This window comes from Eleutherodactylus coqui, chromosome 4, assembly GCF_035609145.1.
Source record: "Eleutherodactylus coqui strain aEleCoq1 chromosome 4, aEleCoq1.hap1, whole genome shotgun sequence".
NCBI lineage: Eukaryota > Metazoa > Chordata > Amphibia > Anura > Eleutherodactylidae > Eleutherodactylus > Eleutherodactylus coqui.
Window position 1 is genome coordinate 169,500,007 of NC_089840.1, and position 19,128 is coordinate 169,519,134.

Genomic DNA, 19,128 nt, shown 5'->3' on the forward strand with positions numbered 1-19,128 from the left:
GACTGACCGTCAGCTGACATGATAGGTCTTATAAAAAGTATAAAACTTTTTATAACTTCTGTATGGCTCATAATTAATGCACAATGTATATTACAAAGTGCATTATTATGGCCATACAGAAGTGTATAGACCCACTTGCTGCCGCGGGACAACCCCTTTAAGTGTAGTGTGTAGCGCACGTCTGCTTAACTGTAGCGTGTAGTGCACGGCTGCTGAAGGCAATGCGCGTGTACGCTGTGTAGTCACGTGGTGCCGAAGAGCCAATTAGGTGGCTCTAATCAGCAGCGCTGCTGAACTGCGGCTGAAATCCTAAATATGCCTGCAGGACGCGGTGCTTTGTGGTGGACGTTACCCCTTGTTCTGTAGCAGTGATGGCAGACTGCAGTCTAGACATCGGCCTGACGGTGGCGCTCTTCCAGCGGGCGCCACTCGGCATCTTTCCTCTCCGCTTGCTGGGACTCTATAGTGAGGTGGGAGGTCTCCCGGAAATGCCGGCTGTGGCATGCAGCGCTGACAGTGTGTAGGTGGCGGTTGGGGCTCATCGAGGAAAGATGAAGGAACAGTTCAGAGAGACGGATGTGGCGAAGAAGATGTGAGTGCTGGACGGGGCCGCCGGAGTACCAGATATGGCGCCGTGTAGCTCGGCGGGGATGGAGGAGACTTGCTCAACATGGGGTCCCGCTGTGCAGTGTCGGTGCTCCGGTCATCTCCCGGCTCTCTCCCGCTGTTTTCCCCCGCGGTGCCCGGAGCATCCGCTGCTGCCTGTCGCCTCCTCCTCCTTGCAGTGGGGAATACATGACCCCGGTTCTCAGCAGCCCCTGTGGCTGGTAGGACCCCGCAGTGTCGTGACTGCCCCTCTGGCGCCCCCGGTGATGCTGCACTGACTGGTGACATCATCAGACCTGTGTGACGGCGGAGTGATGTCACTATGGTGGTCCTCCCCCTCGAGCCCCTTAGACTACAGTGACTGCCCATAGGAGGAGTGATGCTGTTGGGGGGACACTTCTTTCCCCGCGGTCCTTAACCTCAGGGGGCAGCGGCTCCCCTCTAGAGGGATTCTCCACACTGTTGGACAGTTGGGGACACGCAGACCCTGCTGTTCTGTCCGTTGTATCTCCGTCTGTCCAGTCCTCGCTGCTGCAGTGATATCACACACACGTGACCGACAATCCACAGCGCTCCCCAACCGTATACATCCGAGGCCAGTGCTTGGTTACCACGGTCACATGATTATAGAAGAGGTCACGTCTGTAGACGTAGACCACAGGTTCTAGACCGACGGGGGCCTGAAAGTGACCCCCTGGTGTCTGGATGTGACTTTGTCCCGGGAAAGGGGGGGGGGGGGGTGACATCAACTGGGACCGCGTTACTACACAGCAGCGGCCCCTGGGCCTCAGCAGGGACCGCGTTACTACACAGCGGTCCCTGCTGAGTCTGCTATGTCTGCTGATGTGTTCCTCTCTGCCGTCCCTCTCTAGAAGCCATATCTGCTTTGGGGTGAAGTCTGCGGAGCAGATGAGGCAGCAGGCGCACATCCAGGTGGTCAGCAAGAGTCTGTACAGCCAGGACAACAACCACTCGCCCCTTCCGTTTGGCGTCCTGGATCACCGCATGGTACGTAACTGCTCCGCCTTTATTTCACTTGTTGGAATTATTTTGAAGCACTATTTCTTTTTTTCTAGTTCTAGAAGAAACCTGTTAGTCCGGGCTAAAGGGGGTTTCCAGGGAGAATACTATTGATGACCCATCCTCAACTGTTCGGTTGGGGTCCGTCGCTTGGGACCCCAGTTGATCAGCTGATTGTGCGCCCGCTGACCATGCCAAAATTACACAGAAGTCTCCGCCGACATATGTGTAGTGGCTGGCACTTGTAACTGCAGGCACGGCTCGTAGTGATTTCAGTGAGACCCCAGCCCATACAGAGGTCGGAGTAGAGACTTCCGCTGTGTAATTGTGGCACTGTCAGCAGGCACACAATCAGCTGATCAGTTGGGGTCCCGAGCCACGGACCCCAGCTGACCAACTATTGATGATCTATCCTGAGGAGACTGCAGATCACCACTAGTATTCTCCCTGCAAACCACTTTAACCTGCTGTTTTTGCAGAACGTTTGATAATGTTATTAAATGTTTTTGTCATGTAACGGAGTATTGAAGTAGGAAAAAAGCCTGCGGTGGAAGTATTTGAGCCTTCCGTGTAATCCTGGTATCTGGTGTCCTCGGCAGTGCTTTTCCTTTTAGGATAGGTGATTGCATAGAAAGACCCCAGGATGTAGCGGGTGAGGACAGCAGATCTTGTCCTCGTGTCTTCTGTCGTCACTGAATCTGCAGGTGATGGAGGCTCTCACTGGTGATCTCTGGCCTTGGAGCCCTCTGGCTTCTGGCTCACGGTATGGAAAGGTCTATATGCTGATCCCTTCTGATAGATGTGGCTGCACCTTCTTTAGTTAAGCGTCACAGGCGTCAGTAAGTGTCAGCGTTGCGATCGGCAGGCAGTTCTATAGCCACATTGGCAGCAGAAGCAATTTAGTATCTGTGTGGGGAGGGGGACGTGTCATAACGGGGGTTCTAGGTAATGGTGTAGGGAGAAGGTTCTGATTTGTCTGCTAAAGCCTCTCTTTAGAGGGGGCCTGCTTTGGATAATCCCCGCTTGCTGGAAGGGTTCTTTGACAACATTTGGATCTCGTATGATAGTCACACAAAATGTAACAACTTGTAATCATTCTATAGTTCTTTTTACTTTAAAAAAGTAATGTGGAAAGTGGATGGAGGGTAACAGGAGGGGTCTGGCCTTTTTACTTCCCTACAGATTTACTGTGATGTATGCTGGAAACGGGTGTAAGTTTTAGTATGATGAGTTGGCGTAGATGTGCGCTGTCATTGGAGAAACCAAGCGTTACACTGGCTATTCAAATCATTGTGTTGTCTACGTAATGCTAGCCAAAACTGCTGCTCTGGAGGGGCAGACCCTCTGTGTAACAGTTCTACCACTCTGGTCCGGAGAATGGGACCTCCCTCTAATAGCTCAGAATTCCCTAATGGGGTATATAAATGGGTTTACTAAACTGCTCTCTTTTTAGGGTACCAGTGAGAAGGACCGGAACTGCCTGACCTGCGGAAAGAACTTGGCTGACTGTTTAGGTCATTATGGATACCTGGATCTTGAACTACCTTGCTTTCATGTAGGATATTTCAAGGCCGTCATTGGCATCTTACAGGTCAGTTCAGGCAGTACTATACTACCCTGTTTTCCTGAAAATAAGCCCTACCCTGAGTCTTTGAGGGAGCTTAAAATATAAGTCCTAGCTGCATTACATAAGGAAAAAAAAAGGAATACTTACCTAGCAGGCTCGGTTCAGGTCCTCCTGCTGCTGTCCGGAGATCCACTGTGCGTCCTGCAGTGCTCGTTCACCACACAGAAGATCACTTCTTGGTTATGGGAAGCGATGCCTCTGATTGGTTCTCAGGTGCTGCTCAGCTAATCAATGCAGTGCTCGATGAACCAATGCGATGGCTGTGATTGGTTTATCGGGAACTGCATTGATTTGCTAAGCAGCGATCAAAGAAGCAATCACAGCCATTGCGTTGTGGAGGCAGGATCTATGATTAGGCCAATCAATGCAGGGGCTCAGCGTGTCAGAGCTCTGGAGAGCAGCGGGAGGAACCTGGACTGAGCCTGCTAGGTAAGTATATTAAGACCTAACAAGAAGTATGAACAGCACAATTAGGTGCTATAATAAAAGTTTACATCCACATGGATGTCACTTAATTTTTCATTGGCATAAAAGAAAACAGGCGACGTTTCGACTGCACAGCCGCAGTATTTGTCAAGCTTGAAAAATAAAGTGACATCCATGCGGATGTAAACTTTTATTATTGCACCTAACTGTGCTATTCATACTTCTTCTTGTTTGAATTGTTGTTTGGGGGACTGGATCCAACCCCGTTTTTTTGAACCCGCACACGTTTTTGCCAGTATTGGCATACCCTGCCTGAAATTAGGTGCTACTGTGGAACCCTTTATCTACATAGTATATTAAGACCTAGTGCTTCTTTTGGGGCAAAAATTAACATAAGACAGGGTTTTATTTTGGGGGAAACACAGTATGTGGAACTGAGACTGATTTTCAACAACCTAGGAAAATTTTGTTACAAAATTCTGTAAATAAGCAAGATTTTAAGTATATTTTTTTACATTCACCCCCCCCCCCCCCCCCCTTCCTCAGAAAGCGGCCATATACTTACTGATATTTTAATACAAGAGGATCGGTAGAAGCACCACAACCCCCAGCATGCAGACAGCCAGACTGCTCAATAGTGGAGCATTCTACATTGTAAGTATCAGTAAAATGTGGTGCGGCTGTAAACGCTGGGGGTCCCGGAGGTGCCAGTGTGGTTCACCAATAAGTACGGGACAGCCCGCTGGACTGAAATATGGCGTTACTAATAGGCTGTAAGCCTGCATGGTGCACTACAAATGCTACGTGGCCCAACACCCTTGATGTGCTTTTTCTATGTGCAAGTATAGTACTAAGTAGCACCCTCCTCAGTAAAAGGAAGGTGCTGAGTGGTTGTTCATCTGTCCCTTGCTCCTTTATACAACAGTCTGGCTGTCTGAATGCTGGTGGTTGTGGTGCCCTCTTGTATCAGTATATCAGTAAGTATATGGCAACTTTCTTTGATATTTTCTTTCTGTGTTTTTGCCTTTTTTTTTAGTGTTTTTTTTTTACTCCACATGTTTGACAATAATGTAATTGGCTTCAGAGTTCTGTCCGGTGTTCAGCATCCATTAACCCATTCCAATTCACTGTCTGCCCTCGGAAGACATTATTATTTAAGGCTGTACAGGACAGACGGCCTTACATGTTCACGTTTCCATGTTTGTTCAGACTGCCTGTTTTGACTCTTTCCCAGATGATCTGTAAGACCTGCTCCCATATCATGCTGAGCGCCGACGAGAAGAAACAATTTTTGGATCTATTGAAGAGGCCCGGCCTTACTTACCTGCAGAAAAGAGGACTAAAGAAAAAAGTATCTGAGAAGTGTCGCAAAAAGACAACTTGTTTGTACTGTGGAGCCTTCAATGGTTAGATTTGTTTCTAAGACTGTTGTTCAGTTAGACATGTAGCAATTGGTAATGTTGCCCAACCTTCTTAAAAGTGCAGCTTACGCAGGAGTATTTGTCCTGCCGGACCACACAATTAGTAAAAGCCTCTACAACATACAAGAGATGTTTATTTCAGCACTGTAAAATAAGTGGATTTAGTTTAAGGTTTTCTCCATGTAATGTTTGCAGGCCCCGTGAAGAAGTGCGGTCTGCTCAAAATCATTCATGAAAAGTACAAGACTACTAAAAAAGTGATCGATCCAATGGTGTCTGAGTTCTTGCAGTCCTTTGAGAATGCCATAGAGCACAACAAGGAGGTGGAGGCTCTCTTAGGACGGGCACAGGTGAGAGCTTTAATATATGAACCCAATCATAGGCATTTGTGTGCTATATTCTATAAAGTATTACTGTCGTTTCTAAGTGTTCCCATTGATTTCTGTCAGCTTGGCCTCTGCAGGTGCCTTAAAAAAAGTATCCATTTCACCAGTGTTTTACCTCCCTTAAGTTTTAACTTAGCTATTTTTCCTTGAAAGAGTTTTTGCAGTAAAGCATATCCACAGGATGCCACAAACATCTGATAGGTTGTGGGGTCTCGGAGTAGAGGCTCCACCTATTGGGAGAAACGGGGGATCCTCTGACTCCCCTTTTACCCTGGTGAAGTTGAGGGGAAAAAAATGCATATGTCTTTTTGATGGAGTATGGTAAAAGCCTTCACAATTTTATTCTGGCATTTTGGAAGAAGTGGAACAGGGACTTTATAGGTATATCAAATATGCAGCAAAAAGAGTTAGAAAAATATATCTGCAAGCTATGTCAAAGTCCTAATTAAGTGGGATAGACTGGGTAAGTAGCTGATCAGTGGGGGCTACAAATAATGGTGTTCAGGTACTCTGCAGTCTCCGGTTCTCCCTTTTGAAATGAATGGTTGGCTGAGTAAGCACGCTACTGCTCCATTCGCTTTGGCGGTGTCTCAAGGGGATATGGAACCCTCGTTCTGACGGTTGGTGGGGGTCTCAGCAGTCAGACCCCACAAATCAGTTAGGGCCCTTTTACACGGAGCGATGATCGCTCAAAAGCGATCGCTTGAGCGATAATTGTTGCGTTTAAACGCTCGACCATCATACACTTTTTGTGCATGGCTAGCTGATCGTTAAATTCAGGCCAACCTAAAAATCGTTGTGCGGTCTGATCAGTTCTCTATGGGTAGTGCTAACAGCATTGTTTCCCGTCGGAGAACAAAGGAACTGAAAGCAGATAAGAGCCCTTCGGCCACTAACTGCATTCAGCTAAAGGCTTCATTTGCACACTAAATAGCTATTAAGTAGCTGAGTAGCTACTTAAGTTTATGCAAAATGATCGCTCAAAGCTGTCACTCAAACTGTCGTTTGAGTGATCATCGCTCCATGTAAATGGGCCTTTAGTTATTAGCTTAATAAGATCACCAGAATACCCATTTAATGTTTCACAAGCAAACTTTACATCTATATTTATTGCAGGAGAATCTAAACCCGTTAGTCGTATTGAATCTTCTGAAACGGATCCCAGCTGAAGATATTCCTCTACTGCTCATGAATCCGGAAGCTGGTAAGCCGTGCGACCTCCTCCTCACCAGACTGCTTGTTCCTCCACTCTGCATCCGACCGTCCGTAGTGAGTGACCTGAAGTCTGGCACTAACGAAGATGATCTGACTATGAAGCTGACAGAAATAATTTTCTTAAATGATGTCATTAAGAAGGTAAGAGGCGGCTTTGTTCCTTCATTTTAACTTTTGTTTACCATGTAAGAACTGCTGAAATGATATTAACCCTTTCTAATCCACTGTCTGACGTCTTCTTACATTCTGATTAAAGCTTTTACAGCTCCAATGTCAGAAGACTTCCGACAGGGTATTCTTACTGTCTATTGTCAGCCACTCCACTGTCAGAGCTTCTCTGGCGCACACACACTGACTTTAGCCAGCAGATGGCACTGTTGTATAACAGCAAAAAGAGAAAGCCTTTTAGAAAACCCTGAATCCAAAATTGGATTGGAAAGGGTTAAAAGCACATTTCTGTGGTTGCAAGTCTTGGAAGTTAATCGACTGCAGTCTGAGGTATGCTAGGTGCAAAGAGTAGGATTCCCATTCCAGTACGTAGAAAAGAAATGTCTGCACTTCAATATGTAATTGTTAATATGAAAGCTATATTAGGCAGGCCATACACAATATGGAAGGTCTTGGTGCAGCCACACTTGCAAACCTTTATTGCTGCCGATAGTCGAATATCATCAATGTGGAATAGCTGTATGATGCTACAGAAGTAGACTTAAGTCGTGTATACAGCTTCTTTGTCTATTTTCTCTCATGCAATGTAATTTCCGTTGCCAAGAATGTTTAGCACAGCGCCCAGTCTCCACTCACACTACATCCTATCGGTATCTGCTGGGCAGCTATACATGACCTTTTGTTTTTGTATAGGAAAGAGTCCGCTGTGCTTTCTGTGGCCTCCGCAAAAATATTGTATTGTGGGGATTTTTTTTCTAACACTGTTATATGTGTATGATGCATGCCACTGTGTACAATGGCATACATCAGGGCTTTATGTTCAGCATATACTGGGAGACTTCCCCACATATGGGGCAAATGCGATGTGAACGGGAATTTTATTTGTTACCAGAATGTAATATTTAATTACTGTGCTGTTAAGTTAGATAGAAAATGGCCTTTATTTATACCATTTATACCACGCTGTTCATATGAGTTGGTGGTGTTGGGAAGCAGGACCACAGTTCCCATGGCATAACCACAGGAAGACTAAAGTAAAGGTATATTTACACACAGTGAATAGATTTCACACTTTCTGTAGTGGAATCGGCTGCAGAAAATTTGTACCATTTCCAGTACCAGCAATGTGGATAAGGTCTCAGATCTAATCCACATATTGCAGTGTAAGTTGATTAGCGGAGCAGAATTCTAAATCTGTTTCATGTCCGTGCCACGGGTTATTAGCCTGGGCTTCACATCTTCAATTGAAGGGATGAAATCTGTGTCAAAATCCGGGTGTTACGTGTGCGGCATGTGGGAGTAGCTTAAAGCACAACGTCGCATTCTGTGTGTTGTCTTTCCTCAGTGCGGTAGAAGTATTCTGCTGATGGGGTCTTCAGGGAAGTACAAGTGGGTTTGAAAATGTAAGGAGTGCTGATAAATCTAAATGTCAATAACAATGGGGTACAGAATGCTGACTATTCTATCTGGTTTTTAGCATAGAATCTCAGGAGCCAAAACTCAGATGATCATCGAGGACTGGGATTTCCTTCAGCTGCAATGTGCACTTTACATAAATAGTGAACTCTCTGGGATTCCTCTAAATATGGCTCCCAAGAAATGGACACGTGGCTTTGTTCAAAGACTAAAGGGGAAGCAAGGTATAGTCACAGACCTTTTGATTTAATATGCCCTTATATGGTTGCTGGTGGTATGACCTGTAAATATGCAGTCTGAGAGTTAGGAGGAAACTATTGTATTAGAACATATTAGTTCGGTGAAGCACAGAGACATTATATTCAAGTATCTGAACAGTTCCATGTCGAATTGTATTCGGATCGTTGTGGATATCATGCAATGTATTCATAACTAATGCCATACTGAACGTGCGATCACACTCCTTGTAAAAGAAAAAAATCTAGGAGTTGTCGGATGGATGAAACTTTCTCTGTGTGATTGTGACATTTGATATAAGTAAGTGATTACAATATTGGAGCAAAAGTATAATTTATTGTGGAGAACTGACCTCTTGTAAGGAGACTCTAGTACCTTGTTATACCACCTCTAGCTTAGATACGAGATGTGATTCGGATGGTCATGGAGGCTCAAGAACCCAGTTGTATTTCGCCTCTAGCTTGGATACAAGATGTGATACGAATGGGCATGGAGGCTCTAGTACCCTTTTGTACCATCTTTAGCTTGGATACAAGATTTGATACGGGATGTCATATGACATGGTTTGCCAACTGCTCACCGTCGTGGTAGCTCTTCTCTGAACTTGCTCCAGTTTGTTTGTCTTTTTAAATTGGAGTGTCCAGAACTAGACACAGTGTTCCAGATAAGGTCTGACTAAGGAAGAGTAGATGGGAATAATTACCTCATGTGATCTAGACCAGGGGTCCCCAACTCCAGTCCTCAGGGACCACCAATAGGTCATGTTTTCAGGATATCCTATGGTAAGAACAGCTGTGGCAATGTCTGAGGTCCTGACAATAATTACATCACATGTGCAATACTGAGTAAATCCTGAAAACGTGACCTGTTGGCGGTCCCTGAGGACTGGAGTTGAGGAACACTGATCTAGACTCTATGCTTCTCTTAATACATTGCAGAATTGCGTTTGTATTTTTTGCTGTTGCATCACATTGTTAACTCATGTTCAGTCTGTGATCTATTAGTATACTGAAGTCTATTTCACATGTGCTGCTGTTTGATAATTTGATCAAAAATATTTTCCAGTGTAGAAGTCAGGCTCACAGACCTGTAGTTTCGTGGATCGAACATTTTCCCTATTGGGGACAACTTTTGTGTTTCTCCAATCTTATGGGACTACTCCTGTTCTCCAGAAATGTTCAAACATATTGCTGAGCTGTCATTGTTCCTCGTACCTCTACTAGGGGTGACCGATTGTCGTTTGCGATGCTTCCTCCCCCCAACCCCCCCCCCCATAGGTCTTCAGACACAAACAAGACCATCGTCTGTGCCCAAACTAAACCTGGATACAGTGCAGTGGGTCGGTAGTTTCTGCATGCCGTCCATGTTCCGAACGGATTACTGGAAGGACTCAAGAGCGGAGTAATCGGAACAGGATTGTAGTTCTAAGTTACAGCCACAGTCCTCCTGCAACCATCGGGAAGGTTCCCTCCTTCACGCTATTAGCACTTATGTGATTTGATCACAGCATGCCCATGGCCTGAGGTACATGACCTTGAGGTTTGCCATGTATGGTGACCTGTGACCCATAAAAAAAATGGCGATACCAATCAAAAAAAATTTTTCTACTAAAAAATATTTTTTTTTCTCTAAAGTGGTAAAACATTCAAACTATATAAATTTTGGTATCACCATAATTGTACCAACCAAAAGAATTAAACAAGCCTGCTGTTTACCACACAGTTGCATCATCCTTTTTTTTTTTTTTTTAACTGTTTTTTCTTTTCAGTATGTTCAATGATGCCATTTTTAAAAATGCTTCCCATCCCACAAAAAAACAAGTCGTCATATAATTGTGTCAAGTTAATCTGTTTTAGCTTAGAGGTCTCCCTTCTGCGGACACTTTCATCAGTCTTCAGCTTGTATCGTTTTCTGGACTCCAGAGTATAGGGCTGGCACTAGGCTTGCTCTGTTACCCCACCAAGGAAGGCTAACAGTGTGGAGTTAAACACATTGTTGTATGCTCTACCCTCTAAAAACAAGGAGGCATGGTCCACAGCCATAGTGACCCCTGCCCGAGTCCTGCACAAAAGTTAGCAAGTATAGGAACGCACATTGTGGATGGGTAAATATACAATCCCCCTCCCCATTTCTCCACCACATTAGTTCTAGGTAGTACCATCAACTAGCATTTTCTCCCTCCCCTGGATGTGTCTCGTAAGGTACTCTTACGCTTTCCCTTCTATAGCCATGCTTCCATACCTAGGGCCCAATCAGGGCTTTGGGCACTACATTCTCCCACATCCATATTGGTTCCTGTTCTCCCCTTATACAGTGCCCGTAACCATGTCCTTTTTCTCGCGCCACAGCCTTCATGCCTGTTCACTGCTGTGACCTAGGAACTATACTGACGCGTTTTGCCATAAATGGGGTTTCCCAGATGTTTGCAAATCGGTTACAAGCTTCCAACCTTCATGTCTAGATTGTTAGACCCACCTCCATGTTCGGGCAGTGGATTTCCTTGTAATTATGTGGAACGGCAGTAAGCTTCACTACATATTTCCTCCATTCCCACTCATCCATCACCTTTTCAAAAAGAACAAACTGAAAGGTTTCTCAGTGATTCTTGTGCCTCCAGCCTGGCCTTGATACACCTCATACGCCAATCTGGTTGAGCTCCGTGGTGCCTTCCTCTTCAAGATTATCTTCCACCCGAGTTTATCCAGTCTTCCTTTAACGGCGTGACGATTGAAGCCACAATACTGGCTTTATGTAACCTGTCATCCAGACTATGCTAAAGGCTAGAAAATCCTCATCTTCTTGGGTTTACCACCGCATGTGGAGAACTTTTTGTGGTGCAAGGAAAAGAATTTTCCTTCCATGTGCTTTTCTCTGTCTGATTCCTATCCTTTCTCCAAGAAGGTCTGGACTTTGTCTTGGGCATCAGTTCTTTAAGAGCACACTCATAGTGGCATATTGTGACTGGGGAATTATGCACATGTTTTTCACGATCCCCATAGCCTATATCAGAATCCTAGTATGGTAGAGTTGGAAGGGACCTCTGGGGTCATCGAGTCCAATCCCCTACTCAATGCAGGATCACTAAATCATCCTAAACAGATGTCTGTCCAGCCTCTGAAGACTTCCATTGAAGAACTACCCACCTCCCGTGGCAACCTGTTGCACTCATTGATCACCCTTGGTATGTAATACACATCAAAATGGACATGCTGCATTCTTTTTTTTTTTTTTTTTTTTTTTTTTAAACACATGAAAAAAACGCAGATGTGAGTGGCCCAATAGAAATCAATGGGCTTTTAGCATCGCTTGTTTGCGTGTGAGTGAGCCCTAAAAAGTTGGGTATCAGTGCTGTCCATCCTTTTCCAGTACAGTTTGGCTTTAAAATTGGCCACCTGCACTTTCAGACAGGGAGTCGCGTACACCGCCCCTCCCTGATGTTGAACAGTTTTGTCTTGGAACCTTAATCTGGTCCTGGAAGGCTTAGGCTGGGTTCACACGGGGCGGATTCCCGTCGGAAATCTCTCGGTTTGGCCGCAGCAAAAACCGTGAGATTTCCGCCGGGAGAACAGCTGCGGTTTAAGCCGCGGCGGCTTTGAAGCGGCCCGACCGCTTGCTTTTCCGTTGCGGCCGGCGCTCCATAGAGGAGAGCGCGGCCGCGACGAAAATAAACAAAAAAAAAAGTAAATAGACATGCTGCATCATTTGAAGCTGCGGCGGCCGCAGCCGCGGTTTCCACCGGATTTACCACAGTGGATTAGCCGTCCTGTGTGGACGAGATTTCTGAGAAATCTCATCCACATGGCTGGCTAATCCCGAGATTAGCGGCCGCGGGCAGAACTGCTGCGGCAAAACCGTGGCAAATCTGCCCTGTGTGAACCCAGCCTTACAGTCTCATCCCTTCGAGCCTCTGCACATACCTGCTGACCTTTTGGCCTGCAAGGTGGCGTTTTTGGTGGCTGTTCCCTCCATTCACCGTGTCTGTGAGCTCACAGCCCTGTCGGCCCAAACCTCCTTTCACGGTCCTGTGCTCTCCTTCCTGCTGCAGGTGGTGTCATCCTGCCTCATCGTTTTGCCCTCTTGTCCTTCAGCTTCACATCCAAAGACACATGCTCTCCATGGGTTGGATTTAGTTTGAACTTTGGTGATTTACTTGCTTTAGACGTCCACCTTTAGGCCCTGCAACTCTTTTCATGACTTCGTATGGTCCGAGATGTGGCCTTGCGGCGTTCAAAAACGTTATTTCATTGTGGATCAGGTCAGCTGTGGTTTGAGGCATTCTGGGAATATTCGTTTTTTAGGTCCTAAATGTGTCTTGTTAAGCTCCAAAGTATGCCCGATATTAATGGGCAAATGGCGCACTGAAGGGTCCCCTCTCTTTACAAAAATATTTATTGAAAATGGTAGAAGGCTTACAGTTAAAATAATTTTAACTTCTGTTTCTTCACTCTTTTTTTTTTTTTTTTTTTCTCTTACAGGTCGGTTCAGAGGGAATCTTTCAGGCAAAAGAGTAGATTTCTCTGGCCGCACAGTTATCTCTCCTGATCCCAACCTCCGTATTGATGAAGTTGCTGTTCCTGTTCACGTTGCCAAAATACTTACTTTTCCTGAGAAGGTAAACTTGCCCGAAACTCTCTTAAGTTACAACTATTAACCTTCCTTCCTTCACTCTCCTGGGAAGGTTCATCACTAGACTTTGAAGACAGTTGCAGGGTTTGCATACATTAGTGAGGTTGGTTTCTGCTATTGGATGATATAGCAATGTTCAACATAGCAAGGTCAGCCGTCGCATTCAGTGGGCAGGATATTATTCTAAAGCTGCAGACAGGTAGAGCAGAATATGTACCATATGATTTAGATTAGGATCAGTCCAAAGATGGAAGAAAACAATATTTGGTTTCAGCCAAACCAAGGAACTTTGCCGAAATTGTTAGAACTGATCCTGGCCATAATTCCCTGTGAACCAAACTTTATTTTGGCAGTGTTTAGGCTAAGGGGGTTGTGCCAAGTTACAGTTATCCACTACCCACAGTATAGGCGACAACTTAGATTACGGTGGGTCCAACTTGGATTACTGTGATCCCCACCGACCTTGAGAACAGAAGGTCATGAATGGAGTGTAGGAAACGCATGCACACCAACCCCCCCTTCCCCATTTCATTGGGGGCATAGGAAATTGGCATGTATAGATGCTTGGCAATCTCTAGTGTTCCCATTGAAATAAAAGGATCATCCTTAATTTTATTCATTCCGGGATGTTTGGCACCCCCGTTCTCCGGATCGGTATCAGTAGGAATACAAGTGTTTGGGCCCCCACTGATCATAAACCTATTCCCTATCCTGTCAATAGGAGATAACTTTATAATTTGGCACAACTCCTTTCTAAAGGGGTTTGTCAGCTCCTTTGAGCCCCATTAAGCTAAACTTATGGACTCATAGGAGCCGACTCAGTCTGAACATTTGAGCATTATTTTTGCTGTGTGCTGTGAAAGCTGTAGCTGAATGCACTCCGCAGTCCACTTGTGCGCACACGTGGAATAAGAGAACTAGTCCTCTCGTACTGTACATGCACACAAGTGGTTTGCTGGATACATTTACCGGTGGCTTTGACAGTGCACCTCGAGGAAACGGCGGGGAAAGTAAGTACAGGGTTATAACAAATGATCTTCCCAATTTGAAGCCTCTAAAATTTTATATCCATGGAAACCAACTCAAAAAGTTTTGTAGCACAACATCAAAAATGTTTTTCTCATCAGAGCCAGACACATTTTAAAGGATCCTAACTGATGCAATAGCTTCTGGGATGCGTCTTCACAGATCGTGCCTGGTGGGTGGTAAGGGGGGGCATGTAGATGCTAACCCTCCCCTAGAACAATTACAAGGCGTAAGGTCCAGGGAACATGAGGGGCCAAGTAGGAAGGTCCCTATCGTCACCATCTGCCGGTTAATCCATCTGTTCAGTAGTCACCTACTGAGTGCACTTCTGACTTCATTGTGTGGGATGGGGCTGCTCCGTACTGTTGGAAGATGAAACCTGGGATTCCTTGTTCTGGCTGCGGCAGAAGCCATATCTGTCACTGCCAGGTATGAAATCTCCGGAATTGTATTCTAATGGAGGAGGAGCCAGACACTTTCCTACAGGTTATAGGGAAGACCATTAGTCATTTGTAATAAACCTTTATTAGACTCGCATATCCAGACTCTCTGTGTCAGCTCCGATGAGCTTATAGGTTTAGCTTACAGGGCTCCACAGAGCTGACAGACTCCCTTCAATATATCATTTAGTCTATGATCTTCTTTCTCCACCACTTTAGCATCTCTTTAATGCTACATATCTCACTTTGTTTCTTACAGGTGAACAAAGCAAATATGCATTTTATGAGGAAGCTAGTGCAGAACGGTCCGGATGTCCATCCAGGGGCCAACTTCATTCAGCAGAGACATACCCAGATGAAGAGGTTCGCCTTTCCTGTGTTTAAGCTTTGTATATAGCATATACAGCGGAGTGTAGGCAAGAACTGGAGGACTGCACCCAATATACATCCAAAATGATTTCCTTAATCCAATACATACAAGAACGCTCCCCCAAGCACATAGAACCAACACTGAGATTGGGCAATAATTCTCAGTTTAAAACCATATCTTTATTCAGGCACATAATAAAACAAGACAATTAAAAAGGACAAGTAAAGGGAATCAGAGGGCCATTGAAATAGTATAAAGCGGTACCTTTATATGGTGGGAATATGTAACTCAAAATACCAAAGTTGAATGCAAGATAAGAAGATGGTAATGACTCAAGAACTGGAGAAAGGCTAAATGTAGCACAAATAATGTTAGAAAAAGGTCTCTTATTGTACAGCAGCAATGAAACTGCTCCATTAGTGTGAAGGGGTCTAGTAGCGTTGAAGGGGTCTAAAATCACCCAAGATGGGATGGAGAACCTAAATATATAACTTTTTTCTGTAAGCTAACTACTATGCATTTGCATCCATCATGTCTATAGTGGAAAACTTGTTTTTGCAGGTTTCTTAAGTATGGTAACCGTGAAAAGATGGCGCAGGAGCTCCGATATGGAGACATAGTGGAGAGGCACCTCATAGATGGAGACATCGTTCTGTTTAACAGACAGCCATCGCTGCACAAACTCAGCATCATGGCTCATATAGTAAGTAACTTGGAATAGGGATGTTTATTGTATGGAGGATAAGTTCCTAATACTCAACTTGTCCATAGTGAATGTATATTCTCATCATTTAGTAAACCTCTATTTAGCTATTTTATAAACTTTTTTTTCTTTTATAACTAAATTATATGAAAAATAAAACATTTGTCTAATTGATTATATTTTAAACCAAATTCATCCCGCTCCGCAGATGTTACTTTTCAGGTCATGCAGGTATTTGCCTGACCCAACATATGGTAGGATATTTAGCCCAGAAATGACCGTGTACTTGACCTTTTTATAGGACGTTTTTTCTGCAGGGTTATGTGATTATTAGAGATGAGCAAGCACCAAAATGCTCGGGTGCTCGTTATTCGAGTCAAGCTTTTCGTAATATTCGAGAGCTCTATTCGAGTAACAAACCCCATTAAAGTCAATGGGAGACCCGAGCATTTTTGCAATGGCTCCGCCGGGTGCCGAGCTTTTTTTTTTCTCCCTCCCTCCTTGCTGTGGACGTGCACACGCTGGCATGTCACAGCAGGAGGTGGTAGTCCGGGGAGGGGTCGAACACTGCGTGGTACTGGCTTGAGTAACGAGCACCATCGAGTATGCTAATACTCGAACGAGCATCAAGCTCGGACGAGAATGTTCGCTCGAGTGATGATGTGTAGATTTGTCACTGGAAGCCATTAGTTCTCTAAGGCCGGTGTCACACGCCCAGGAATCTTGCACAAGTTTTGTGCATTGCAAGGCACAGAAAATTTGCATGAATTTGAACTTCATTCTTTTAAATGGCGTCATACACATGAGCGATGTTTTCCCTTACAGTGATGCTGCAAGGAAAAAAAAAATCATGGCACATCTATTTTTTTGTGTTCCTCAGAACGCGTTGCCCATTAATTTGAATGAGGCCTCAAATACATTGCATGGCACTGGCTTGCTGTGCGATGTGCATTTGATTGCAATGCGAGGTTTTCCATTGAAATGAGAAAAGAAACCAATCCACTATCGTGCGTGAAAGTTGTGCAGAAGGATCGGAATTTCACAAAAGTGAGGCATTTTTGCCTATCACCTCTTATCTGTGGCAAACGCACATTTAGTGAGAGATCGAACCCAGTTTCCCGGCCCAGTATCGCACTTGCCTGTGTGCTGTTAGCCTAACTCCCGTGTAATGTTGGTATTTTTTACACCTCTCTTGTTGGTATTTTTTTAAACCTCTCTTAAAGAGTAAGTTCACATGTACTGTTTTTTCTTCTAAGTTTGGGCAGTGTGATTTCCTATTGCTGACAGGTGATTTATCCGTTAACAGCATTCTTATGCTCTTTGGAAAGAGTATTTTATTTTTGCTTACTGCTATTAAGGAGGTCCTTTGCATTAGATTGTCCTTTCCTCTTGGCTTCATCTCCTATGTCTTAAAGGGGTTGTCCCGCGGCAGCAAGTGGGGTTATGCACTTCTGTATGGCCATATTAATGCACTTCGTAATATACATCGTGCATTAAATATGAGCCATACAGAAGTTATACACTTACCCCCTCCGGTGCTGGCGTCCCCGTCTCCATGGCGCCGACTAAAGCTGCCTTCTCCTTCCATTAGACGCATTTGCGCTGTCCGGTCTTCTGCTCTGTTGAATGGGGCCGCTCCGGCGTGCTCGCGCCGCACATGTCTTCTGCGCATGTGCAGACCCGCTCTCCGGCGCAAGCACGCCGGAGCGGCCCCATTCAACAGAGCAGAAGACCGGACAGCGCAAGCGCGTCTAATGGAAGGAGAAGGCAGCTTGAGTTGGCGCCATGGAGACGGGGATGCCAGCACCGGAGGAAGTAGGTGTATAACTTCTGTATGGCTCATATTTAATGCACGATGTATATTACAAAGTGCATTAATATGGCCATACAGAAGTGTATAACCCCACTTGCTGCCGAGGGAAAACCCCTTTAAGATATAAGTTTTGGTGGTCCCTTTGTTCTCCTCACAGTGTGGACCCTTCAGATATAGCTGATTGCAATTAATCCTCTATTCCTTGACTGGGACTTTGCTCTTTGCATTTTTCCACTAAACATTAATTATATTATCCCTAAAAATGTTTTACATCGTTTTGTTATGAAGGAGATTCCATGATTGGTAATTCCGGTATCTTCCCCATGTAGGCCAAGGTTAAACCACATAGGACTTTTCGCTTCAACGAATGTGTCTGCACACCATACAATGCAGATTTTGATGGCGACGAAATGAACCTTCATCTCCCCCAGACAGAAGAAGCCAAAGCAGAAGCCTATGTATTGATGGGGGTAAGTGCTTCCAACTAGATCGCAGTGCAGCCAGACATTGACAGAGGTAAGAGGCTCATTCTGTCGGCGCATCGGTGCCTTCATAATGCCATTACAGCATACCAGTGTCTTGCCATGGTAACAGCAGGCATGACAAAAGGCCACCACATCTGATTTCTATTCTGATGTCCCGCCTGTCAGAGTAGTCACATGCAGGCATAATGCTCCGCATTACATATATAGTGCAGTGTATTATGGTAGCGATCAAAGGATCACTTCTATAAGTCCCCTTGTTGAAGTTACAAAAAGTGTAAAATATGATTCCAAAAATCAAAGGTTAACATAATATAAAATGCTACCATTATTTAGTCTGGTCTGCTCCACTGTGTATGTGGAGGGTTGTTGGTGTAGTAAGTCAACCTCCTTTTTTTCTTTTTTTTTTTTTAACCAAATCTCATTTTATTAGAGACCAACAAAGATGTACGAAACATAAGAGTACATCACGTGACTTTTCAATATAGTTGTACAGTCATAGATAAAGTTTGAATTACACAATATTATATATCATATAATAATGATGATATATATGTATCAAATCTTAATCCACTTCGTAAAACTATAACAAACTTCAATAAAACATTCGCCACAGATGTTTACAAGAAAAAGCTGAAATTTTCAATAAGAATAGTGGTTTTTGCTGCACTAATGAGTCCAACTCAGAAGTTCTATCTCGGGGGTGAGAGTCAAATTCGTTTTAGATATCTAATTCACCTTTAGTTCAATCTGAGCCCAGCGGATATGGAGCATTGTTCCTTTTCCCTGTCCACCACCGCCAGCAATTATCTGAGATGTCCTGGTGCATTTTTGCTAATGTGTGGGGTGTTCTAAGCCACCTAGTGATTATTTTGTATGCATTTTCCTGAGTGGTCATGCAGCTTGAAAAACCGTGTAATCTAGTTAAGATTTGGTTCATTTCAGATGCAGGGCATTTTCTATTTAGCTCTCTTTCCCACGTAGATATAAAACAAGGTTTCTTAGGAGCCAATTCTAACAACAATTTGGCATAAAAGACCGAAACTTTATTTGAGTGCCGATTTTTTTTTTTTTTTTTTTTTTTTTTTTTTTTTATATAAAAGGACAGTCTCCTACCATGTCAGGTGGTTGGAAACCTTGTAAACT

At 44.5% G+C, this 19,128-nt stretch overlaps 1 protein-coding gene across 1 annotated transcript in view; it reads left to right on the plus strand.

Moving 5' to 3' along the window:
- The first annotated feature begins 441 nt into the window (after window positions 1–441).
- Window positions 442–19,128, plus strand: part of POLR3A (RNA polymerase III subunit A) — a 79,491-nt gene continuing 60,804 nt past the window's right edge. Inside the window, exons 1-11 of the mRNA XM_066600368.1 lie at window positions 442–592; window positions 1,479–1,614; window positions 3,080–3,217; window positions 4,914–5,085; window positions 5,296–5,450; window positions 6,603–6,842; window positions 8,347–8,509; window positions 12,998–13,134; window positions 14,874–14,977; window positions 15,546–15,687; window positions 17,830–17,970. Of these exons, the coding sequence (XP_066456465.1) occupies window positions 552–592; window positions 1,479–1,614; window positions 3,080–3,217; window positions 4,914–5,085; window positions 5,296–5,450; window positions 6,603–6,842; window positions 8,347–8,509; window positions 12,998–13,134; window positions 14,874–14,977; window positions 15,546–15,687; window positions 17,830–17,970 (1,569 nt within the window). The 5' untranslated portion in view covers window positions 442–551. The remainder of the gene's footprint in view (window positions 593–1,478; window positions 1,615–3,079; window positions 3,218–4,913; window positions 5,086–5,295; window positions 5,451–6,602; window positions 6,843–8,346; window positions 8,510–12,997; window positions 13,135–14,873; window positions 14,978–15,545; window positions 15,688–17,829; window positions 17,971–19,128) is intronic.